This window comes from Lampris incognitus, chromosome 17, assembly GCF_029633865.1.
Source record: "Lampris incognitus isolate fLamInc1 chromosome 17, fLamInc1.hap2, whole genome shotgun sequence".
Classification (NCBI taxonomy): Eukaryota; Metazoa; Chordata; class Actinopteri; order Lampriformes; family Lampridae; genus Lampris; species Lampris incognitus.
In genome coordinates, this window is record NC_079227.1 from 21,821,457 (window position 1) to 21,847,006 (window position 25,550).

General features: G+C 43.1%; 2 protein-coding genes across 6 annotated transcripts in view; one reads left to right on the forward strand and one right to left on the reverse strand.

The window, feature by feature from the left end:
- Window positions 1-5,174: 5,174 nt before the first annotated feature.
- Window positions 5,175-9,794, reverse strand: srsf2a (serine and arginine rich splicing factor 2a). Of its 4 annotated transcripts, none has more exons than XR_008811826.1 (5): window positions 9,239-9,794; window positions 7,249-7,561; window positions 6,638-6,844; window positions 6,135-6,229; window positions 5,175-5,608 (listed from the first exon to the last, which is right to left on the reverse strand). XR_008811826.1 is itself a non-coding variant. In XM_056297099.1 (3 exons), the coding sequence occupies exons 1-2, from the start codon at window positions 9,595-9,597 to the stop codon at window positions 7,273-7,275; spliced, it is 648 nt and encodes a 215-aa protein (XP_056153074.1). In that variant the 5' UTR covers window positions 9,598-9,794; the 3' UTR covers window positions 5,175-6,229; window positions 7,249-7,272. The 4 variants fall into 4 exon arrangements, 1 of the variants encoding a protein (XP_056153074.1); XR_008811825.1 differs by having other exon boundaries at window positions 6,544-6,844; XR_008811824.1 differs by lacking the exon at window positions 6,638-6,844.
- A 595-nt stretch (window positions 9,795-10,389) lies between these two features.
- Window positions 10,390-25,550, forward strand: part of rnf157 (ring finger protein 157) — a 29,566-nt gene continuing 14,405 nt past the window's right edge. For both annotated transcript variants that reach the window (XM_056297010.1, XM_056297011.1), the window contains exons 1-12: window positions 10,390-11,048; window positions 14,360-14,478; window positions 18,119-18,207; window positions 18,549-18,698; window positions 20,141-20,258; window positions 20,438-20,504; window positions 20,635-20,678; window positions 20,938-20,985; window positions 21,156-21,227; window positions 21,441-21,600; window positions 22,108-22,220; window positions 24,613-24,842. In XM_056297010.1, coding sequence (XP_056152985.1) covers window positions 10,961-11,048; window positions 14,360-14,478; window positions 18,119-18,207; window positions 18,549-18,698; window positions 20,141-20,258; window positions 20,438-20,504; window positions 20,635-20,678; window positions 20,938-20,985; window positions 21,156-21,227; window positions 21,441-21,600; window positions 22,108-22,220; window positions 24,613-24,842 — 1,298 coding nt within the window. In that variant the 5' untranslated portion in view covers window positions 10,390-10,960. The remainder of the gene's footprint in view (window positions 11,049-14,359; window positions 14,479-18,118; window positions 18,208-18,548; window positions 18,699-20,140; window positions 20,259-20,437; window positions 20,505-20,634; window positions 20,679-20,937; window positions 20,986-21,155; window positions 21,228-21,440; window positions 21,601-22,107; window positions 22,221-24,612; window positions 24,843-25,550) is intronic.

Below are 25,550 nucleotides of genomic sequence, written 5' to 3' on the forward strand. Positions count from 1 at the left end.
GTTAAAAAAAAAACAAAAAAACAACTCAGAAATCAATCCGCCGCTTATATATGCCCAATATAAACTGCATAGTCCACAAGTCGTTTTCTCCGAGCACACACATTTTTGAAACAATAGGCAAATATAATTTTGTGACAACTTATTTGATGCTTTGCGAAATACGTTCCCCTGTCAGAAAATAAAGCATGCCGCACAGCGAGATCACCAGCAGCAAAGGTAAAAATCTGTGGGAAGTTAGCGATGCCATCCCTCCACAGTGGAATACAGGCGACTGTTTGCTTACACTTCATTTGGATGACTACTCAACTTGTGTTTGTCCTCCACACCCTCTCATACCTAGTTACTATGTGGCAAAAGGGCAAGAAATCTTCAAAGCAAAAAGCAAACTGCTCACAAATAAACTGGATCTTAAAGCACTATGAGAACACAAACCTCGACGCTCACAGTGTCTAAACAATCCTAACAAGTTTATTTTTTTCCCAATAGCTTGACCTCGTACAGAAGTGGCTTTACGGGTTCCACACCGAGCACAGATAGAGCCTTTTCAAGAGTAAACAATGTGAAAAAAAATATGAAATTTATCAATCACATACATTGTTTTTAATGCATATATAAAACTAGTAGAAAGAACATAATGGTTTTTTTATACCCCCCTCCCCCTCTTTTTCTCCACTATTGTACTTGGCCATTTACCCACTCTTCCAAGTCATCTCAGTCGCTGCTCCACCCCCTCTGCCGATCCGGGGAGGGCTGCAGACTACCACATGCCTCCTCCGATACACGTGGAATCGCCAGCCGCTTCTTTTCACCTGACCGTGAGGAGGGGGATGTAGCGTGTGGGAGGATCACGCTATTCCCCCCAGTACCCCCTCCCCCCTGAACAGGCACCCTGACCGACCAGAGAAGGCGCCAGTGCGGCGACCAGGACACATACCCACATCCGGCTTCCCACCCGCAGACACAGCCAATTGTATCTGTAGGGACGCCCGACCAAGCCGGAGGTAACACGGGGATTCGAACCGGCGATCCCCGTGTTGGTAGGCAACGCAATAGACCGCTACGCTACCCGGATGCCCGAAAGAACATTTATTGATCTTAGTCCTTGCTCACATAGGAGAACCTAGTAATACCGGTCTTGTGCTTCAACAGACAGAACTGCATTTCTCCACATGGACAGAACTATAGATGACGGTGCATAGAACAACAAATAAAACAAACAACCAAAAAAAAAATATCCATAAACAAATAACATGAAATGAAAGTACGGGTTATGGTTGGTTTGTCTGGAATACTGCTGACTTTACCATGTGCATTTGTCGGTATGTAATTCGAGTTTATGAATGAATGAGTTTATGAGTTTATAAACTTTGCATTGGGTGTGATGGAACAGTCCTTGGTCGTGCACGTAGGTTCGGAGCACAATCGGCAGATGTATCACAACAAAGAAGAGCAGAGGGCACGTTGCGATTCAGATGGAGTAGAGTTTGAGTTGCTCCTCTATGTCTCCCTCAGACACCTCTCCAAACGTCTCCTTGTTCTCCTTCAGCAGCTGGAAGATGGCTGCCAGCTGCTCGCGTTGCACCCTGGGGGGGTGCAGTTAAGAATCCATTAATGAGATTTTCTTAAATATCCAAGCATAGATGTGTGTGTGAAAGTATACATAGGTTTGTACTTAAAGGTTACAAAATTATATTTTTTGTTCAAGGTAATGAAACAAAACCAAAACAAGAGACATGTAAAATCTAAACAAACATTCTGAACTCAAGCAATAAATCATCAGAATACTTTATTCAGAATCAGAATACTTAAATAGAAGGTAGGCTGCTTTATTTTCAGTAAACGCACCTTGGTAAGAATCCAATATCAGATTTAGGACTACTACATCGCTGACAGTCAGTTTAACGTCCTCTTTGTATCTGAGAACACTTAAACTATGTGTAAGATTTAACGGTGCAAAAACTTGCTGTGCGTTGTTCTTCACGTCTGTTCTCCCCATGCTATTGAAAAGCTTTGCAAGACAATTGCTTGGCAACAAAGTTTTATGTTGGAGTGGGTCTCCTTGTGGCCAAAAGTAGGTAATCCCTTAGAGGGTTAACTAACACCCAGCTGACCTCAGTCAGAGATAGCACCTGGAGACCCACCTAGTTAACACCTCCACACACCTGAGAAACACCTGCTTTAGACCCGAGAAGTACAGATGTAAACAGAAATTATGGGACTGAGGAGGCAAACTGAGGTTGGGGATGGGTATTGGGTGGCTGTGTGATCAAGCATGACAGGACAGGAAATCAGATGCTCCATGGGTCGTTTGAGATGGATGTTTGCGGCAATAGCTGTGACAGAACCAATTTGCAGCCCCCCCCCCCACAAAAAAAAGAAAACGACTGAACCTACTGCCTAATGAGCTTAGGCATTGTTTACTCATACTTGTCCAAGAGGCTTACATACAGGCCTCTGGTGAATACTACCCTAGAATGATGGGAGCAATAAATTTATTAAAGAAAATAAATCTGGATTATACATAGTGCGATTGCGCCATACATTGGTTACTGCTCTGTTCTCGTTTCTTTCTTTCCGTTTCCACACCTCTTTGAGATGGGTCGTTCAGTGACTTTACCTGCCATTCATCCTCAACGTAATGCTTGGCACAAACTCAATCTCGCCTTACTCTGTCTAGCTCACAGCCTTAAGGTGATGCAATCGCTAAACATGGTAGGCTTTTCGCGGTATGCTAGCAACAGAGAGACACACGTGGCGAGGGCGTATAGAAGGTTAGCAGAAGTCAGAAAACAAGCAGAAGCTGAGCAGCAGGGTAGAAAAACTGAATGGAAATCATGGCTGGGACTGGTTCTTAGTCGTAAGAGCTCAAAAAACTCACTTTGGAATTTTGATTAAATATAATATTGGGGTGCAAGACAGTTTAGACATCCTGACACTGACCTCTGCTCCTCCTCCAGTTCCTCTTTGGACATCATCATCTGCATATGGTTAGTTCTCGCCGTCCCAGGGGCGTACTTCATGGAATTGTTGGTGTTTGATTCCACCTGATCTGATGAAATAGCGTATAATTTTGGTTAGAAACTAACAGTGCATTACTTTAAATGACACAATTCTACAAAAATCCACATAAGTGCATGATGTAAGCATTGCTTTTGTGGATTTGATGCTCACCATTGCTCGCCGGGCTCTCTGTGGCTCTCTCGGTCTGGGGGTAAGAGAAAGCACACTTTAGGAGCTCCTTCTCAGAGAGCCCAATGAATGACCCTAGACCCTTCCCTGATGAGGCCTCAGATGAGTCTAGGTCTAAGCTCATATCCCTAGATGGAGGCCTGAAGCTGGAGAGGCTAGATGTGGATGTGGAGTGTTCAACTGGCGTTGCAAATTCTTCATTGTGAGGTTGGCAATGTAAGTCCTCCTGTCAGAGAATTAAGGAGTCAGGTGGGACAAATTAATTTCAAAGCCCCCCCCTACAAAAAAAGTCTCCAAATAAGGGCATTAATTCTAAAATATCATGTACTCATGCAATATGTCAGTACACTTCTACAAACACCCAAAATGTGGGGTTTTGTACTGTAGAGTTTAAATTTCAAACACTTATTGACAGCTGAAGATAAGACAAATCCATTGAATTGCCAGTGTTACCTTTTCTGCCCCATCTCCCCTGGATGCTGATCTAGCCCCAAAATCTGTCTCTGGTGGAAAGGGTAAGGCCACCTCTCCATACTCTGCTCCCCTCCTCCTTACCCTGCTCTGCCCACTTTGATGCTCTGCTATTCTGTTTCAGTAGCATTGGGAACCATCCGACCAATATACTCAACCGGTTGCGGGTTATCAAAGAAGATTGAATCAGTTCATCTGGGTACAACGTTTATTGACAGTTTATTGACAGCCAATAAACGCTGTATCCAGATGAACTGATTCAACCTCTGATTCTTACCTGGATTATTGAGCATGCTTCAAGACACTTACGGGCTATAAAAACAGGGCTGACAAAAAAAAAATCAAGACAGCCAACTGAGTGTGATAAATCTGCCTGATTGGTAGTGTAACTGCGTAGATAGTGACAGTGAGAAAGAGTCATTTATTGACAGCCATACTTCCGTCTATTCCAAACTACAATTAACAAGTGGGGGACTTACAGAAAGCACAGATTTCACCACATCCCAGTGGTCATGGGAACTCCCACTCAGTTCACTCCAGTCTTCTATCGTTTTCTTCTTGTCGGGTAGATGACCGTTCTGCTTTGGGCCAGATTTATCTAATCCTTTGGCTTTAGCTTCTCCCGTGTGTCCGAAATAACTCTTTGCGAGGTCAGTTGATGTTGACGAGCCATTAAATAGCGATGTGGCCACAACAATAGCAAGAAGAGTGAAAATGATGCCCGATAATATAAAAGTTAGATCCATTGCTGCGGCGCGCACCTTCTTACGAAAGATCTTTTGTATAGACAGACGTTATGTATAGCCTTGAGTAGTCTTTTTGTCAACTGTCGTTGCTATTTATCCTTCCTGATATCTTCCGACTCCGCTATTTTGCTTTCGTTAACCTGAAGTGACAAGTCAGTCGCGCTTTTCCATCCTGCGCCTTCATTCGCTCCACCAAACATCCCCTTAACGCCAAACATGTACGCTGCCGACTGTGGATACACGTCACTTCCTTTGGCGACACCCCCACCGTCTATCTCCTGTAGCCCGTCCGAAGGCAAGTCTCCTATCCTGAGATCAGGGGAGGCTGCCCGTCACGTTGTATTCTGCGCGACTCGCTGCTTTGCTCGCAAGGTAATCGCATTAGCGGAGTGTATGCACAAACAGTGATATAAATGGTCTTTGACAAGATCCGTGATGTTCCGGTTGGTAAAGTCAACCTGGGCTTTACTTCGGTGCGGTAAAATGCCCAATGCCACTTTCACCGCGCCCACACCCATGCCAATAACGGAATTGAATGGAGAATTGACCAGCTTAGTCAGATATTTATTGTGCTGTGATGTTAATTTTAGTGGCCTAAAGTAATTTATTTTACCAGCGGTAAATTAATTTCAGCACGTCATTCTTGTTTTCTGGATCCAAAGCAAAGGTTGTAAATAATATAGTAAGATCAGTGCCTCAATTCATAGGCTAGAAATAACCATAACATTAAGCAATATTAAATAATTCCAACAGACAAATTGTTTACCACAAAGATTTTATTAGGATTTACCTGAAGCAACAAGACATTGAAGGGTTCACAAAAAGGAATGCAGTACACAGATTAACTCAAAATGCTGGAACCGCCCTTTCAACCTATCACGAGTCACGCTAGACTCCCATGTCAAACTATGGGCAAAACCAGCTCAGCAGTGGATAAACCAGGGGGAAATGGGAGAGGTAAAGAGAAAGGTTGAGGTTGAGAGGAGAATTTGTACAGAACATTGAGGGGAGAAGTCACGAGACAGGTAAGGATGGATGATCTGCCACACCTGTGATCTTACAAACCGGCAAACGGCAGCGGAGGGTCGAGCCCCGGAACAGCACCGGGCACTCTGTACCGCAACACGCCACACCATCTCACCACCGCACAGCACCGCATCTTAACAGCTAACCAGCATTACTCAACTGCTACACAACTGCGCCTAGTGCACAAAAGATACACAAGAAAGAGGGTTAGAGTCATAGGAAAGCAAAACAAATTCAGTCAGAAAAGAAATGAAAGAAAGAAAAACACTTGCTGCATTAGCAAACCACAAAAGCTAAAAAAAGAGGGTATACTGAGCTTTTCCATACTTTACTTTTATGTCACTGTACACTATGCTATATTTGTGTAGAACAGTGGAACTCCTTTTTGTAAGGCTCTCCACATCCAATATGGTACCCTTTCTACATCACCTTGGGAAATTAATAATTCTTACAGATCCATCTGGAACAAGTGTCAAACAAGGGATTTGATTAACAAAAAAATCTACACAAAAAAACGAACTTACTAAGAGTTACAAATTGAATCCAATAACAATGAACTGAAAACTAAGGGAAAAACCTTCAATTTACAAATCCCTTTCAACATGCTCTGGCAAATGAACAATCATCACAAATGGGACAGAAAATTGTTCGGTTAAGTGAAAACATGAGCCATTTAAACATCTAAGACCAAATTTGAATAACCTTTTGGTCTGTAATCAACGGGTGTACAGTGGACTCCACTTGCTCAGTGTTACGCTCTTCCTGATGTCCTCGACAAAAGCTCACCCAGCTGAGATCTGGAAGGAAAGACAGGACAGTGTTAATTGGATCAAAACTATCAGTAAGCTAAGCTCTGCACCTGGTTTGTTCAATGATAATTTTAAATAACTTCTCCTGGGGCTGTTATTCAACAGACAGGTTCCAAATTACCAGGAAACAGTCTTTTGAAAATAATAAGACCCTAACAGCCAGATTTTCTTATTTCTTCAAAAACCTTTTTCTTATTTATTTATTTATTTATTTATTTTTACTAAAAAAAAAAGGCCCCCTCCCAAATCCTAGCCATTACAGACTTAAAGACTTTAGAGTCGGGCATATTTGAAAGACAAACCTTGGAGTCCATCTCCTTTTTGAGTGGCTGGGGAAACCACAGACACAGACGGGTACAGCACTCAGTGCGTCTGCCTGTGATCCTGTGAACGTACCTCACCACACCACCTCTTACACCAACTGACAGCCCGAACCACCGCCATGACGACCTGCTCCATAGCAACCACCGTTGCCTTGGTGACCTGCTCCTTAGCAACTGCCATCGCCCTCAGCAACAGGCAGGTCACATGGGCGGGTCACACACTAACTGCTCTCACACTGCCACACCCCCAACTCCTCTCTTTGCAACCCGGACTCCGCAGCTTGGAGGGAAAAATTCCACATTTAGGTGAACGTTTGAGTGAAGTACCCCACGCCCCCCAAACACCCATCCGACTACACCCCCCCACCCCCCGCATTTCAATGTATATGATAGAGCAAAACTAAGACCCACCACTAGACCCACTATCTGCATATACTTTAAATTGGCTGATCACACACAACCATGGTAAAGGATATACAGAACTGGGACAGTAAATACATCAGTCCCATACTTCACTCATTTGTCAAAGCAATACGCTCACACATTCTGCAGCCTTGGTTGCTACCATCTGAGCAACTGTAAGGCAGGATCAAGACTGCAGAATACTACTACCCAAGACACAATTTGGAAAACATTTTACCCACTTTGAAACCTTGAGTAAACGCCCTCCCCTCCCATGAATACCGTCTCATTGTGTCCAGGTTTGGGCTATGACTCTGTTCCATTGTCCTCTGGAGATTTGGGCCTACTCTTGGACCTGGACCTGGACTTTGACCCTCTGTTGGAAGGCGGGGTTCGACTGCGGGACTTGGACTTTGAGCGGGACCGTGACCTCGAGGGAGACTTCGATTTGCTCCTTCGGGGGCTTCTGGACTTGGACCTAGATCGTGAATAGGAGCGGGACCTGGAGCGGCTGTACCGGGATCGGCTTCGGGAGCGTGAGCGGCTTCTGCTCCTGGAACGGCTGCGTCTGCGGCGACGGGGGCTGGCTGAGCGGCTGGAGAGGTAGATAAACAAATAAAGCAAACTTAAAAAAAAAAGGAAACAACCACACTTGGGAAGTTTCGAGTAGGGACTCTATTGATGTCCCCGCCATTACTTTCAATAACATGATCTGTAACAATTGCTGGCAATGACATTTCAGATAAGCATTTCATTCGGGCTATTGATAAATGACAGTGACCATTTACCAGTTATTGCATTCTGACAGCAACAAGAAGACAAACGATGCCAATAAATTGCAATACAAGCAAGTAAGGACTAATGAATCCATGAATGCATTTAGAAATGAATCACTGACAAGATTGGAGAATAATATACAATAAAGAAGATGAACACAGCATATTCACCACTTCCCCAATTACAGGCCTGTTTCTTTACTTTCCGAATTCACCAAAATATTGGAAAAGCTCTTTACTGACAGATTAGACAAATTCATTGAGAAGCACAAATTGCTGTCTGGCAGCCACTATAGATTCAGAACAAATGGATCAACATCAATGACAGTAACTGAATTAATAGAAGAAATTACTAATTGCATAGACAAAAAAAAGTATGCAGTAGGAATATTTTAAAAAGCCCTTCGTACCATTGAGAAATTGGAAAGCTATAGTATCTGAGGAAATGTACTGAATTGGTTAAGAAGATATTTAAGAAAAAGGCAATTTGTGAAGACGGGTCAATCAACATGCATGGATATTAATGGTAGAGTCCCTCAGGGGTCGGTATTAGGCCCAAAATCGTTTATTCTGTAAATAAATGACAAATTCAGAATGTGGAGAAAAAAATTGCAATTTGTTCTGTTTGCGGACGACCCCAGTATTTTTCTGTTCTGGGGAGAGTTTACAGCTGCTTTTGGAGGTGAACATAACAGAAATTACAATACTAAAAATAAAAAGGTGGTTTGACAGATTATCATTAAATTTGAACAAAACAAAGATTATACCGTTTGAAAATAATTTACTTTCAGATAATATGCAAAAAAAAAATCTTCAAAACGAGGGTTACAATTTGAGAGTATAAAGTTTAATTTAAAAAAAACGTTGTACAGCTAGTAAGAGTATGTGTATTTCGATTTGTGGGGTGAATTTGTGGAATGGTTTGGATGTGGAACTCAAGCAAATTACAAACATTCAGCTCAAACAGACGTACAAAAAACTTAGAAGAGGTACAGGGATGAGGAAGGGTTGTGATAACCAAGTTTTATATTACCGACACTGGGTGATATTTGGGTTGTGCATAGAATTGGGATAATTGTTTATAAAGTGTACACAAGATAATGAGATAATTGATGAGTAGTGAAAGTGTAGGAATAAATAAGTGTATACTTCCCCCTCCTTTTAGAACATGTAAAATTTAATTTGTTCATGAGAATTTGATGTATGTTTATTTGTTCCTATTATGTCCTTACGCATGCTCAATCCAGGTAAGAAAATCAAATAAAGTTGAATCAGTTCAACTGGACACAACGTTTTTTGAGAGAAACGTTTCCTCACGTCGTTACTAAATTATACATATTTAGTTGTAATCGGTTCTTCTGGGGGTTTCACTTTGTAATACATGTTCGAAATAAAGATAAATCAAATCCCAAAGGAATGGTTTGCATGGGCACCCACACATGGACAACACATGACGGAAATACAACTTTCTGCATTAGACAAACGAATGATTTTACCTCCTACTTCTGCGTCCGTACCCTCCGTATCTACGAGGCGGACCGCCTCCCCGACGGCCATAGTGGGAATCCGGTGGGCGGCCGTATCGCGCCATCTGCACGCGGAGCTCCCGCCCGTCAAGCAGCGCCCCGTCCATGGCATCCATGGCGTCCTCGGCGTCGCGCTTGTCGTGGAAACGTACGAAAGCAAAGCCGCGACTTTCCTTGGTGTACCTGTCCCGGGGAATGTACACGTCACCCACTCGGCCATACTTCTCAAAAACCCGGCGTAAAGTCTCCGGCGAAGTCCGGTAAGTCAGGTTATCCACTTTAAGGGAGGTCATTCCCTCCACGTCGGGCGGCGGCCTTCCGTAACTCATTTTCCCCACCTCTCAAAACCGGACGGTAGGCCAGAAAAGACACAACTCCAACGCCCCACCTTTAGATAAAATCACTGGTTTGTGGCTATGGATCTCAGATAGATGTATCGCTCTTAAGTTTAACGAAATTTTTGTTGGACTCCGTCCGAAACGCCGCCCGCTTGCGATGCTCACACGTGAAATGGCGGCTGTTTCGCTTCAATTTCTTTGCTTTGTCGGTTACTTCCGCTTCCGTTGGCCTTCTCTGATTGGTTGCTTTGTCGTTCAGACAGTCATAGGAGTCACCACTGCTCCCTTCTGGTTAGGAGTGATATAGCGTCAAATTGATTCATAGAACTCTTTTTGAGCTATTGTTCCATTTGCCCTTCGTAAAACCTTTAATTTGATGAGATATTAAATGTTCATCAAATGTTTTAGCGTAGCCAGTCTAGCCCACACTATAGCATATTTTTAGGCGGTGAATCGACTTGAGTCTTTCACAATTCTACTTGGAACAAGTAGACTACTTGTTGCCAAATACAGCAACAATCAGCCTACATTTGGTTTCAGTCTGTCTACATCAGTGAGCTGTGTTTTTTCTCTCCATAAAAGTCCACGGAGTCATTTTATTTACGCGCAAGTGTGTTCCCCCGATTCGTCCTCCAGCTCTTGCACTGCACTGCAGTCAGCGCTTTGCACACACTTGGTGTGGGAAGGTCACGTTATAACGGGTTCGGGAGCCACTGAGGAGGACTGCGCAAAACCACGGTCCGGATTTGTGCTTGACGTCATGGGGAGCAAGAGAAACGGGTTTTGACAGGATACTGAAAGATGGACCGGCGGTAAAGATCAGCATCCTTATTATGGCCCGGGACTGGAGAAAGATGTCGAGCTCGTCGCTGTTTTATGTCACATAGCCCCAGCCAAGGACGAAGATTTTTTTTTTGTTCTTGGGTTTTCGTTCGTGGGCTTTCGTTTGTTTTACAACGACCGCTCGCACAGCGGAGATGCGATTGTGTCGCACAATGAATGCGCCTCGTAGTTAAAGGGACTCGGTTGGGGAGTGTGTGTGTGTGTGTGTGTGTGTGAGTGAGTGTGTGGGTTTTTTTTTCTTTTTTGTTTTTGTTTCTGTTTTTTTGTTTAGTCTCAAAACGAGGTCTGGATCGGCGGTGTTCAACAGGGGAGGGATAAGATAAGCAGCCCGACAAACAACTAATCCCTGGAGCGGTTGCAGCACAGCCTGTCGCTACATTCAAAGGGCCTTACCAGGAATGGGAAAGGCGGCCGGAACTGGATTAAACAAACGTTAGGAACGGACGAGACACTGAAACCGGCGAATGTGCGGTGTTATGCTCAGTAATTGGCGCTTTAATCTTTTGTGGAAATGGGAGCTTTAACAAGCAGACAAAACATAGGCGTGGAAGAAGTGGACATACCGTCCAACTCGGTGTACCGCTATCCACCGAAATCCGGTAAGTCACCCAGCGGGTCAGCCTGGACACGGTATACGTTCACAAATGTTCATTATTATTGGAGATTATGTTTCTGACATACATACATTGCTCCATTAATCGGGGGATGGGGAACTGTGTATGCTTAGTGTCTCAAGCGACATCATCATCATCATCATCATCACTCATACCTTTGGTGATGACAGGCTGCCAGAGCTTGACAAGCCTCCGCCTTATTAAACTGGGAGTAGTTAGTAGCTACCCGACCTTCTCTCTATCCACTTTATGTGAGGCTTTCTCAACGCAATTCAAAAACTAAGGTTTGGTTTAAATGTATAGAAGATGGTTAAACCCCACCATGCCGCACAAGAGTAAGCCGGTCTGCCTCCTCTGCACCTCTGACGTGAGCCTCTTTGTGTAAGGAGTGAATGGAGTCTGTCCTTGGGTCAGCATTCACACAGCAAGCCCTGGAAATAACTTGCAGTTAAAGTACACGCCTTGCAGAGGGTTTGCAGGATGCTGGCAATTGAGAGGAGGGTATGTAGACTGCAAGAAACTCCACTATACTGGTGAAAGGAACAAAAGGTATAGTTACTTGTATTGCCTTGAAAACCAAACACAGCCCTCACCCTGATGGAGAGGTGACGTGGGAAGTATAGGAGCAATTTGTTATAGGGTTGTTGGTATGCGGCCTGTAGTGGTAATTCATTCAAGCTCTTGCTCTGTTTTTGTTGTGTTTGCCCATAAGTGTTTGAAGTGATCAGAAGGAGAATGGTATGGCAAGGAGTTGTAAGCTGGCGTTTCCTCATTGCAGTTGGTGGCTGCTGTTGAAACTGATCTGTCAGCCCTTCTTCCTGTCCCCAGGATCTGGTGACAGAGCCATGGCTCAACTCACCTGTCCCACCAGGTGTAAATAATGACACTGTGATGAAAACAGGGAGCCCAGTCATTGGGTTAATCATAACGTGAGTGTGTGTGTGTGTGTGTGTGTGTGTGTGTGTGTGATATGTGTTTGCATTGTATGTGTCTGCTTGTATTCTTTATCTGTTTAACAGATATTGACTGACAGCAATATCTGTTTGTCTGTCTGCATATATGGGTTGTGTAAACGGCACAGCTGTGGACCCACACACAGGTTTATATTGTCACGGAATTTAGTGGTTCAAACTTTCATCAATCTATTATCTATTTCTCTGCTGTGTTTGTGTTCTGTTTTGTTCCTTCTCATGTGAATCTCTTCATTTATTATTCATTTTTAAGAGGAGTGCATCCAAACCATAAGGCACCTCTAGCCGTGCTAAGAGTGAATCGAGATTTAAATGGCTGATGCCAGACCAATTCTCCCTGGATGGCACCAGCCAGATAACTGAACTGTCTAGTATGTGTTTACCCCCACCAGCAGAAAAGCCACTATTATAATTATAGGTAGAAATTCTAGGTGCTGTTTACTCTTGTTGGCATCAACCTCAAGTCCTGCAAATTATGGGTAGACAGACTTTAAGCCCCAGCCCGGTAACAACCGGACCTAAATCAGAAGCTATTTACAAATGTTTTAATACTTGCTCATTGAATTTGTCTTGAGACAAAAAAAAAAATCATGAGAAGAAATATCTTGAGAGAACACAGAAGGTTGAATCAATTCATTTGGACACAATGTTTACTGAGAGAAATGTTTCATCACTCATCTAATGCCCCTGTTCCACTGCATGGTACTGGCTCAACTCGATTCTGCTCTGTTCGACTTTACTTTTTGGGATTTCATTTTCAACTGCAGATAGTATCCCCTCACAGCGAAGCCCTGCTGGTCATTTGTGGGCGTGTTGACTAGTTTATTTTTTTTAAAGATTTTATTTATATTTAAATAAATATAATATACATATATTTATATTTATTTATGGTCTGGCGGCCAGTCCAGGGTGTCTCCCCGCCTGCCACCCAATGACTGCTGGGATTGGCTCCAGCATCCCCGCAACCCTGAAAGCGGGATAAGCGGTTCGGCTAATGGATGGATGGATATTTAGATTTTATTTTAATTATTATAGTGGTATTTTCATGTCACCTTTTAGTATCGACTCAGCTCACTTGGAACCTCGACAGAGGTGGTACCAAAAAAAGTACCTGGTACCAGATACTATCCCTAACTTTTGCCCAATGGAAAACCAAAAAAAGCGAGTAGAGTTGAGTTGAGTTGAGCTGGTACCATGCAGTGGAAAAGGGGCATAAGTGACCTCTTCAGTCTCAACTGACTGCAGGTATCCCCACCCTTTATATGGATGGATGTGCACATCCTCATCTTTGAAATAGTGGTCACTGGCCTGTAGATGGGTGTAGACTGCAGAGTCCTGGCCTGACGAGGTAGCTCTTCTGACCAGGCCAGGACAATTCTGGTCAGACAAGGACTCCGCAGTCTACAACCATCTACAGGCCGGTGGCCACTGTTTCAAGGATGAGGATGCGCACATCTTTGATAGAGAGAAACGTTGGTTTGAAGGGGGATTCAAAGAGGCTGAAGAGGTCACTTAGATGAGTGATGAAACGTTTCTCCCAATAAACGTTGTGTCCAAATGAAGTGTTTCAACTTTCTGTGATAGTCATTTTGATGATTAAATAATTCAGTGTTTTTTTTTTCAAATATTGCATTGTGCTGTTGCTGTGGTTAAATGACTAATATTGATGCGCTATAAAATATGGATCTATTTGTTTTTTGTTTTGTTTTTTTAACAGAAAGTTTAGTCTGTCATTGCAAAGTATTTAATCAAGAATTGAGTTCCAAAAGTATAATTTGCTTGCTTCCAGTTCAAGTCAACTCATGCAGGAATTTTGAATCTATTGTAATTTTATTGATACAAGTGGAATGGTCCTGTTCATCCTTCCTTGTTCCAAGATATTGACAACTGTTTCGAGAAAACTGCTGAAACAAGTAAAACAAGCGCATTGAAAACAACTGGAGTTATTTCATTGAATTCTCCAAACTTCTCACCTGCTTCAAGAGAAAATAGAAGTACGATGAGATATTAAGACGGACTTTTCTCCTTTTTTTTGCGACGTGGAGTATATGTTTAATATACTTTATCATGACTGACACTATAATCAAAGAAGGTTGAATCAGTTCATCTAGATAAACGTTTATTGACAGATACGTTTCTTACTATTCCTGATGGTAAATCCTACCCACCGGGTACTCCAAGCAAATTAAAACAAATGCTAGCAGTTTTTTGAGCCAGGTCTGCGTATCAAGGTTTTTGCCATCAACATTATTGATGCAATATTTTGGGATTTGATTCTTATAAGTTTTGCATATTTGCATTTAACCTTACCTTCTGTGTTGGCAGGGAGTTACTTTGCCAGCCATTTCATCATGGGAGGAGAGAAATTTGACTCAACCCATCCGGAAGGTTACCTGTTTGGGGAGAACACAGACCTCAACTTCCTTGGGACCAGACCAGTGGCGGTGGGTATTCTTTCACTGCACATCACCTGCTGGTCAGTTCTCAGGGAGGAATCAGATTGTCATGAGCAGTTATGCAATAAATAATATTAAAACACCAGCTTTAAACATGTCATCACCTCCCACACCTCTGAGTCAGGGGAACACTGGTATTAAAAAAAGTCTTTATGCATGCTCAATTGTCCAGGTAAGGAAATCACAGTAAGTTGAATCAGTTCATTTGGACACAGCGTTTATTGAGAGAGAGAGTGACGGTTCATCACGCATCTCACCTGACTGCAGGTATCCCCACCCTTATAAATAATACAGCGGCATAACGACCCAAAACAATGATCGGTTTCATATGCAAATAGCCGTGACCATTAACTAGAGTTACAATGGCCGTGTGTACTATTCACAGAGGATTGGGGAATAGTTGCAAGTGTACGCTGTTAAGTGCCGGGAGGATTGCCGTGACTTGTACATCGAGGCAACCAAACCGACGTTGGCCAAGAGGATGGCACAGTACAGAAGAGCTAATGCATCAGGCCAGAACTCTGCAGTCTACACCCATCTACAGGCCAGTGGCCACTCTTTCAAGGATGAAGATGTGCACATCCTTGATAGGAAGGAACGCTGGTTTGAACAGGGAGTCAAAGAGGCCATCTATGTGAAGAGGGAACGACCACCCCTGAACCGAGGGGGGGCCTAAGAGTACATCTGTTGCCATTTTACAATGCTGTGATTGCAAACATTCCCAAATCCTCTGAATGGTACACATTACCATCGTAACTCTAATTAATGGTCACGGCAGTTTGCGCATGAAACTGATCGTTGTTTTCGGTCGTTATGCCACCGTATTGTTTATAAGGGTGGGGATACCTGCAGTCAGCTGAGACTGAAGAGGACACTTAGATGAGTGATGAAACGTTTCTCTCAACAAACCTTGTGTCCAGATGAACTGATTCTACTTTCTGTGGTATTAAAGAAGATAGTAAATTAGATATCGTAGATCTGTGCAGAGAATTTCCCCAACTATTGTACCTGTATTACAGATATCTATATATGCATGTGTATGTAATAACTCTATGTAGAATTGTTTATCTTAAGAAAACTCAGAGAGAGAAAGAATTAATGAGGAGGTGTTTAAAAGAGTTTCGGAATTAGATGTAGGAAAAGGTGTGTGTGTATGTGGACCTATTTTATATCCTAATCACAGAAATGGTCATAAAGCAGTGTCATTGTTATAAAAACTGTAACCAGCAAAAGACACTCAGCCTCTATAGCCACTCCACTGCAGCAATACCAAATAGAAGTATGAGTTTTATATAAATATAACTTTTGCTTTTCATCCTGTTGTAACAGTTTCAATGAAATGACAAACTGTGGATTCCCTTCAAAGAGGCTGATAACTTGGGGTCCCCCGCAGAAGCCTGTCATCTTGATTGTGAATTTCAAGGTCAAACCCATGACTGCTCCGTATCAAAGACAATGAAAGGGGAAAAAATGGAGGGGAACAGCCAAACGGGAGAACCCGCGCTGTATTTATCTGAATGTCAAACAACCTGGTATCATAGCAGACTGTCCTGAAATCAGTGCACGTATTCGGGGAGACCACTCCTCATCCATCCATTTACTAATCTCAGCCCCACTGTTGTTTCTGTCTAGACTGGGGATAAACTTACAAGTGTTTTTTTTTTTTTTGCCTGATTATGTGGGTGCCAATAATCTTACCTCTTTCTGCAGAGAATTAAGTGGTTGATGCTGTATTTTGTGGTTTTCATTTGTGTGTGTGTGTGTGTGTGTGTGTGTGTGTGTGTGTGTGTGTGTGTGTGTGTGTGTGTGTGTGTGTGTGTGTGTGTGTGTGTGTGTGTGTGTGTGTGTGTGCATCTAAGGCAGTATTATCATTTACCCACTGTTATATAATTTCAGTTGGTTTCGAAACAGATGGTACTGCAGAATCCCAAACAGGACAATTTTAGCTCTCTCTCTCTTTCTCTTTCTCTCTCTCTCTCTCTCTCTGTCTCTCTCTCTCTGTCTCTCTCTCTCTGTCTCTCTCTCTCTCTCTCTCTCTCTCTCTCTCTCTCTCTCTCTCTCTCTCTCTCTCTCTCTCTCTCTCTCTCTCTCTCTCTCTCTCTCTCTCTCTCTCTCTCTCTCTCACTCTCTCTCTCATTTACAGTGCTACAAAAAAGATAATGGATGAGCTATTTATAACGCCTTTGTCAGAAACTCCTGCCTGAAGCACAGGGATTTCCAAAACGCCTTTTTTAATTACAAAAGCAATCCAGTTTTATACATGTGTGTATGTGCTTGTGTATGAGAGCATGTACTTTGTGCGGTCCATCATGTTTCTATTTGTGTGCAAGTGTGACATGCCATGTGTGTGATTGTGCGCGTTTTCTGAGCTTTGTTCGCTTGGAGAGCTTGGTGCCGTCATTATAAGCCGAGAGACCGGTAATGTTGCGGATTTAGACTGCAGCTTAATGCAGAGTCACTTTCAAGCTGGGGCGGGGTGGGATGCCCATCCTATTGGTTACACTGATGCTCACACTCCCGAGTCTCACCCTTAAATTTTGTATGCATGCACAAGCAAACCCACTGACACATACACATACAGTGCAAAATGACAACAGTGTTTTTTCTCAAGGTACTGTTTTGATGGCATATGAGTTTGTCAATACCCGCCATTACTTCTTAGCGTACAGCCAAACTGAGTTCAGAGGTGCTACCATTCGTCTGGGTGGTGCCTCGAAAGTTTCTAAACTTGTGAAGATCTAGCCGTACACTGCTGCCTCTGAGTTTTCCCACTGAATGGCGCTTTTCAGCATCTGTCACTGTGGGAGTGTGTCTGTGCGCGCACACTTGTGCACGTGTGTTTGTGTGTGGTTTACAGATGCGATTCCTGCTGGGGCCAGATGTTTAACAATAATGAATACTGGGTCATTCAGACTCAAACGCTCTCTCTCTCTTACACGCAGGAACACACACGCATGCACGCGCACACACTCTCACATGAACGCACAAAGTGAGGCCAAAATTCCAATCTGCCCCTCCTCTGGGCCAAGATGAGGGGTAGCAGTGTGGAGGTATCTAACCACATCCTCCCCTACACTGCATGTTTCTCCTCCACAGGCCCTCACACCACTCACAATTTCTCTGTCTCCCCTTTCATACACTCAGCGAGTTCTACCGTAGTTAAAACACATGACAAGAGATTCCTGAGAAAAGAACCTCTGACTGGGTCAAGCTTAAAGGTTACTCTTTTGAAAACACTTGATATGGTTTCGCACCTGGGGCAGTTAATCACTGGGTAAAGGGGTCACAGTTTGAAGCGTCGGTCTTGGCCTTGCAAAGACGGAACCTGAGCAGTTTTTGTTCCATCTCAGCACTTGTCAGCACAAGTGTGTTACATGCTGACAAACGACTAGGCTGCAGGAAATTTGCATTGGTGTTAGGCCCAGTTCAGACTATGCCTACTACAGTATATGTTGCTGTTGAATGCTCCCTATCCTAAGCAGCAGTTTTTCAGCGCCTCTTGCAGTTACCCAAGAACTGGATCAGTCACAATCACTGCAAGTTGATTAGAGTGTCATCTGAGCATGAATAAAATATAAACAGACTTAAGCTGCATATATTTACTTTCGGTGATTGGTTATTTTCCCAGTTCCCTTACGCCGCCCCTCCTCCCCATGAACCAGTTAAGACGCTACGAAGCCTTATAAACATCCGGAAAGACACACTACGGCTTGTACGGTAAGTGCCCTTACTTACCAAACACATGCGCATCCCTCTTGGTACATCACCATTTTCTAACCATGTGTCAATGTAATTACCTTCAAGTACAGGTCAGATCTCAAAAAGACATCTTGAAACATCTGTACGGTTATACAACCCTGAAATATTATTTCATGGATACTATTTGCCTTTCCTCTCATTCATCCCAAGGCAGAGACACTACTGCACAGACTTGGGATCAGGGTCAGACTGCTGTGTCTGAATTATCTTCGTCTGCCCTTCCCCCTTTACATTGTCCCTGGCTCCTTCCTTTACCCTCACCCCCTCTTTCTCTGTCTGGCATGTTTGCTCCCCCTCAGGTGTAGTGAGGACCTGAAGTTGCCGGGTGAGGAGGTGGCGGGGAAGAACAGGGCCTGCTACAACATTGAGTTCACTTTTGATGCTGACACACAGGTGGCCATCACTATCTACTACCAGGCTATTGAGGAGTTCCACAATGGAGTGCCAATGTAAGAACCTCTGTGTGTGTGTGTGTGTGTGTGTGTGTGTGTGTGTGTGTGTGTGTGTGTGTGTGTGTGTGTGTGTGTGTGTGTGTGTGTGTGTGTGTGTGTGTGTGTGTGTGTGTGTGTGTGTGTGTGTGTGTGTGTGTGTGTGTGTTAGGGATGAGTGCTGAAACCCAGTATTAAACAGCCACCGGTGCTAAATTATAGCTCCGATGTTAACGGTTCTGTTATCAGTATTGGCGAAATTAAGGAAATACATTTTCTATTTATTTGGGCTACATAAACGTTATCTTGTACCTTTTATCTCACCAACTACATTTCTAATTTGCAATACGATTAAGACAGTTGTCGATAATTCATTTTCGCTATTCCCAATCCAGAAGAGAGATGGCTCTCTCAGAGCCTGTCGTCTGTGCGAGCTGGAGGGTGGGACCAGCTCTCTGTCTCTCTCTCAGACATGCGTGCACACACACACACACACACACACACACACACACACACACACACACACACACACACACACACACACACACACACACACACTCACAGACCCACAGAGCCTGCTCTTAATGACAGTGGCGGAGAGAGAGCTAAACGGCCAAAAGTCTGGTTATACTTCACTAGAGTCGATGCTGACGATGCTCGTTGTCACAAGGGCAACAAATCTTTTGCATGTAAGGGCGGAAACACAAGCAATCTTTCGAAACATCTAGCGAAAGTGCATCAAACACAGGCGGAGAAATGCACAATTTTTTAACTGCCTAGCTCGTAGTTCATCTCACATTGCCCCATCCATCTCTGGTATGTTATGTATGCTAGCAGCACAGAGCCCATACTAAATTGTACAAACATGGGTTAGTTAATGATTAACAGTAACGCTCTGTCCAAACATGAGAAAATAAAGCAGTGTTAATTCTGTTCTTAATTTGTTTTATTTTTTCTCTTAAAAAATAACAGAAAGAACTGATAAGAGTACTGTTAAAGTACCGGATCAATAAGCAGTATTGGTAAGAGTAGTAGTAGTACCATTAAAATCTTAACGATACCTATCCCTAGTGTGTGTGTGTGTGTGTATACACTACATGGCCAAAAGTATGTGGACACCCTTTCTAATTAGTGGTTTCTGCTATTTCAGCCACATCCATTGCTATCAGGTGAATAACATCAACACTAGCATCAGAGCCCAACTTCACTAATGCTCTGCTTTCATGGCTGAATGGGAGCGAATCCCAGCAGCCATGTTCCAAAATCTAGTGGAAAGCCTTCCCAGAAGAGTGGAAAGCCTTCCCAGAAGAGAAGAGGCTGTTATAGCAGCAAAGGGGGGACCAACTCCATATTTAGCAAGGATATATGGGTGTGATGTTTGGGTGTCCACTTACTTTTGGCCATGTAGTGTGTGTATACATTATAATTTGAATCTACCCGCATGTTTCTGTGTCCCTGTGTAGCTACCTACCCCAGGACAGCTCTTTGCAGTCAGAAACAGTGCACTTTAAGAGGGGAGTCTGCCAGCAGTTTTGTCTGCCATCCCATTCTGTCAACCTCAGCGAATGGGCTGATGAGGAGGTAGGCTATATGTATACCACTTGCGTAAGGTTGACTGTTGCTGTCCAGTTCACCAACCGGTGGAGTGTATGGGACTGCGATGATGTGATGCCAGTTTGTACATAAGACAGGTACGGTAGAGTGTCTCGTACCATCTTCCTGTCTTCTTACTATCTGTCTCCCCCTCTCCTTCCCTTTAGCTGCTGTTTGATATGGATAAGGAGATTTTCCCAATGGTGGTGCAGGCTGTTGTAGACGAGGGGGAAGGTGAGTTGCATTTATCCCACTATGATTTCTGTCTACTTCCTGTTTTATAGAAAGCACTTTTCAATGTAACCAACATAATTTCTGTTGTGAATGCATAATGGAAGGACTTGCTTTTTGTCTCTCTTCATAGACCATATGGGCCACTCTCATGTACTGCTGGCTACATTTGAGAAGGTAAGGAACCTTTGTTGACGAGCACAAAAAATATACGGAAATTTGTCTTGGTGACACAGACGGTAGGACATTCTGATAACGTGAAAATATTTTCTGTGAACATTTAACAACAGTACATAAATACTATTGCAATGCAATGGTGCCTCAAAACAATTTCTATTTTTCATGGCAACAAACAGAGAAATCAGTTATATGGATAGATAAAGTTCCATTAAGTTGCATGAATTGACACATAAAGTGACCTGAAAATCTTTGGCAGCACATGGATGGGAGCTACTGTGTGAAACCACTGAAGCAGAAACAAGTGGTGAATATACCTACCTCCTCTTTTTCTTTTTCACCCCCACCCTTCCTCCTTTTGTATAATGATGTGAGCTACTGAAAGACACAAATACGCAAAAGCTTTGTTTCCCTGCTTGGAACATTCCACCCATCCCTGGAGACCCATCTCATTCTCCAACGTGTTCCCTTTTCTAGGTGGATGGAGTGAGTTATCTACTGCAGGAGATCTATGGTATTGAGAACAAGTATAACAGCCAAGAATCAAAGGTAGAGAAATAAAAAGTGCAACCAGCTTTGAAAGATAGCACTCGAGTGGTAGTCCTGACCATGACTTCTTTTTAAACACCTTGAAACTGACAAAGCAGAACAGCTGTGAACAGAATAATGTAAAACCAGGCTTAATAATTTGTGTCACCTTTCTATGACTTTGCAGTGTTGTGTTCATTCATATTCTAATTCCTTTGCATCACTGGTCCTCAGGTCGCGGACGACGAGATCAGTGACAACAGCGCAGAGTGTGTGGTGTGTCTGTCTGACGTTCGAGACACACTCATCTTGCCATGCAGACACCTTTGCCTTTGCAACGCCTGCGCCGACACACTGCGCTATCAGGCCAACTGCTGTCCCATCTGCAGACTGCGTGAGTTCTCGTCTGAGAAACAACATGGGAACGTCTTCTCCTAAAGACATCATTGTATCTACTGTTTGGAGAAAGAAGTGTCGCTAGGTCTCAAAATCAAATGATGAGACTGTGTCCATTGAATGATACTTGCTCATTGGTTCATCTGTATTCAGTGACAGTTTGTCAATATTCTAGAGATTTTATCAAATTAACTTGTAATGGTGATGTCTGGAAACATAGTGGGTTTTATTTTGGAAAGGAACTCTCCCAGTTTCTCTACCTAGCATTCCTGTGTTGTACAGTAACATTATGGACACAAGCGTATCTGTACCTTTGCTGCACTTGGGTTGCCAGTAGTCTTGAACTGAATTCCACAGATGTGTGCATTGTATATTCCTCTGGATAGAAATGCCTTTCAAATGCCCTGATGTTAAAAAATGTCAGCAGTGCTGCAGTTGTCTGGGCTTCACTGCATGTCACAAGCATACTGACCCACCCCTCTATTTTTCCTCTTCTTCTTCCCAGCATTCAGAGCTCTGCTGCAGATCCGAGCCATGAGGAAGAAGCAGAGTCCTCTGTCCCCCTCCAGCTTTAACCCAGTCATCACCTCCCAGACTTCAGACTCAGAAGAACACTCAGTATGGCATTTAAAAAAAAACTTCACATTTTGTAATGTACATCTGTTTAGAGAAGGTCCCAAAATATTATATATATTTGTTTCCGTATGATGTAAAAGGTGATATAAAAAATTTCTCTGTAGATCTACACAAGTGTTTGAAACACGTGGTCTTACCATAACTTAGATGTTGGTGAAGACAGTGGGGACATGTCCCCACCAATTATCTTTAAATACAAAAAATGGTCTTTGTCACTGTTTAAAGTAACTATCTCAAAGATTCTCACATAAATGTCCATTAAGTTACTATCTTTCACCAAACGAGGTGAGACAATGATAACTTAGCCTATTGGCCACTGATGAAAGCCCATGCGCGTATATAGTAATATGACAGAGTACAAACATGAGTCTGGTGATTTCCATCCATCCATCCGTTATCCAAGCCGCTTATCCCAACCAGGGTCGCGGGATGCTGGAGCCTATCCCAGCAGTCATTGGACGGCAGGCGGGAGACACCCTGGACAGGGCACCAGTTGTGATTTTCATGCCAAAAATCCCGAGCGTCTCACGGGGACTGATGTGTTTTACGTCACCCAGTCGCGGCCGGTACACCACGGCTGGACAGTGCATTTCACTCGCATTTGCAACCAAAAAATAGATGTGTGCGAACAGTCAAATATATTTAGGATTACGTATGCGAATAAAAAATTCAGCCCAAGTAGCCTGTTTTTTCTAACAGTTGCAGCGCAGCTGAACCAATGTTGTCCGTTGAAAAACCACTTTCCGAGCTCACAGCGGGCCAGACGACCTGTTTACGAAAGCTGCCGGACCTGTGATATCCTTTGTGTAAACGGACTGAGCAGACTTTTTCCTTCTTTTTTTTGTATTTGAGAAGGCCAATCCACATAGAAAGCGTTTTTAGGAGCGATTTTGACGTCCGTCACTCGGGCGTCTCACGGACCAGATACGCTTCCATTCAATTAAATGTGTCAATCCACACGACCCCTAGCGTTTTTTACGCTTCGGGTCTATTTTTGTCGCGTCACACAAATATCCCGCCGCTATATATATGTGTGTGTGTTTTGAATTTATTAACCGTATCTGCATTGCTTGATCAGTCCGTCCGTGAGGTTGCCTCATTCCCAGGCAGATCCCCCCCCCCACTTGCTACGGTCGGCGTGGAAGTAAAATCAGTGAATCAATACATAAAAGCAATGTTGATTTCTTCCCGTCGAGCCGACATGAAAACTATTTTGGTTCAGTAAACGCCTGCTGTCCCTCTGCCTGCTGAAGGCGGGTTCGCCGGCCGCTGTCCACTCCGCTCCCCAGGAGCCGCTGACAGCAGACAGCTGGGATGGGTAGGCGTTTACGGAAGACGGAGTCAGTGTGGATTGGATGACAGAACGCGCGTCACTCACATCTCGCTTCCGTCTCACTTAGAACTACTTTATTATAGACGTGTTGGTACTGGTCATACTGTTAATGCAGTTTAAAGCAGTTTAAAGTATAATTACATAATTATTAATTAAATACGGTTTTGAAGCAGAAATAATTAAAAACCTAGTGTACTCCTTGTATTCAAATAAATTAGATAATTTTTGCTTGTAAATTGTAATAATAACTTTATTTATATATAGCACTTTTCTACAACAATGTTACAAAGCGCTTTACAAAGAAATAAAACCAGACAAGGCAAAAGTAAAGAGTAAGACCAAATAAGTAAAAGTAATAATAAAAACAGTATAAATAAATAAAAACAAATATCAAACATTTGTCCTTGTATCCCTTTATTGAGGAAAAACAAAATTTTTGATACATTTTCCCTGCCCCCCTAAAGTTTTTAATCCGCTCCTAAATGTTTCAATTTAGGAGCACATGTGTTCCTCGGGGGGGGGGGGGGGCATCAAGCCCTGCTAATAGGTGGAACAAACGCTCTGTGTTCTAGTGTTGCACTGGACAAACTAGTGGTTTCAAAATTACTCGTGGGAAGTGTATGCCAAAAAAGAACACAACTGAAATCTTCAAGATTGATACATTCAACATTATTACATTATTCCTCATTTACCCATTTTTGAGGTAATAGGACCCCCCCCCCACTACACAGAAAAATCCTTAAAATGAATTGAACTTAGGCCAGATCAATCAGTCAATATAACATTGCATAGCAAGGTGAAAGAGAAAAAACAAACTAACTGTGTTTCATAAAGACAGAAAAGAACCAAATGTATTGTAAATATCACATTGCGGACAAAAAAGAAACGAGCCTGTCGTGTTTTTCAATGCATTTCTCATAAAAACTTGGGAACATATGTTTATAAAAACAAAAACAAAACAACAACCTCCTAACCAAACCAAAGCCCATGATACTAGCTCCTTGTAACCACGACCTTTATCCTCTTGCTTTCTGTGGCCAGGCATCAGAGCATATCCCTCCTGGCTATGAGGCCGTCTCTCTCCTGGAGGCGCTGAACGGTCCCCTGAACACGTCCCCAGCGGCACCCCCTCTCCATTCGGGACCCAGCCACGTCTCTGGAGCTCTGCCCCCATACAGTGGCGAGACCCACCCGGCCCCAGCACGCTCCCTCTCCCCACTGGACCACTCCAACTCCAGTCAGGGACTCAAACTCAAGAAGAGTGGTTCAAAGTGAGTTGACCCCATTCATATTTGTTAAAGTGTTAAAGTTACAATCCTTAGGGACACAGTTTTTTTGCTTAACTTACTGATGTCTATCTGTGTTGTTGCGTGATGGTTTTTGCAGTGGTTTTTGACCGCTGCAAATCCCAGAGATCCATCCAAATAGAAACAGGGTTGCCGGTGCCAATGTGTCAACGCCTTCTCCGCTGCAAAAAACAAAACAAAACAAAAACATGATTGATGCGAGGTTTTGCTATCGATGTTGTATCTGTTGGGAAAGGTCTTTTACAAGCTTGGTAAGCCATATCTGCTTGTTAGCCACAGCAAATTAATTTTGTCTTCAAACTGGCTGCTACCTGCCTTCTTACTCATTTCCTGTTGTGCAGAAGACGTAAAACCTGCTATGTGTTATATAATTTTTTTCCCCAGAAAAAGTTCCACCCATCAGTAACCATTAAAATGAGAACCTGCAAAGGCAGTCATGATTCAGATATTCTTTGATAAGCCATCGTCTTAAATATGCCAGGAATATAACATATCAAAAAGGACATTTGCCTGCCTGTAAATCTTCTGTTTTAACTTAGTAGTAACTTCATAGTAACATTTTGTGTGGAGTGCCACACATAAAAAACAGGAAAATACTATGACCTCCAGTAAAGATGTGTGCTCTATATTCTATATATGCTCTATATCCCACAGGCCTCAGATAATGTCAGG

Excerpts from the sequence above, each read along its gene's own strand:
- srsf2a (XM_056297099.1), bottom strand. The coding sequence starts at position 9,597 with ATGAGTTACGGAAGGCCGCCGCCCGACGTGGAGGGAATGACCTCCCTT. Across the intron at positions 7,562-9,238 it reads TACGGACGCAGAAGTAGGAG|CCGCTCAGCCAGCCCCCGTC; the intron begins GTAAAATCATTC and ends CTACCTCTCCAG.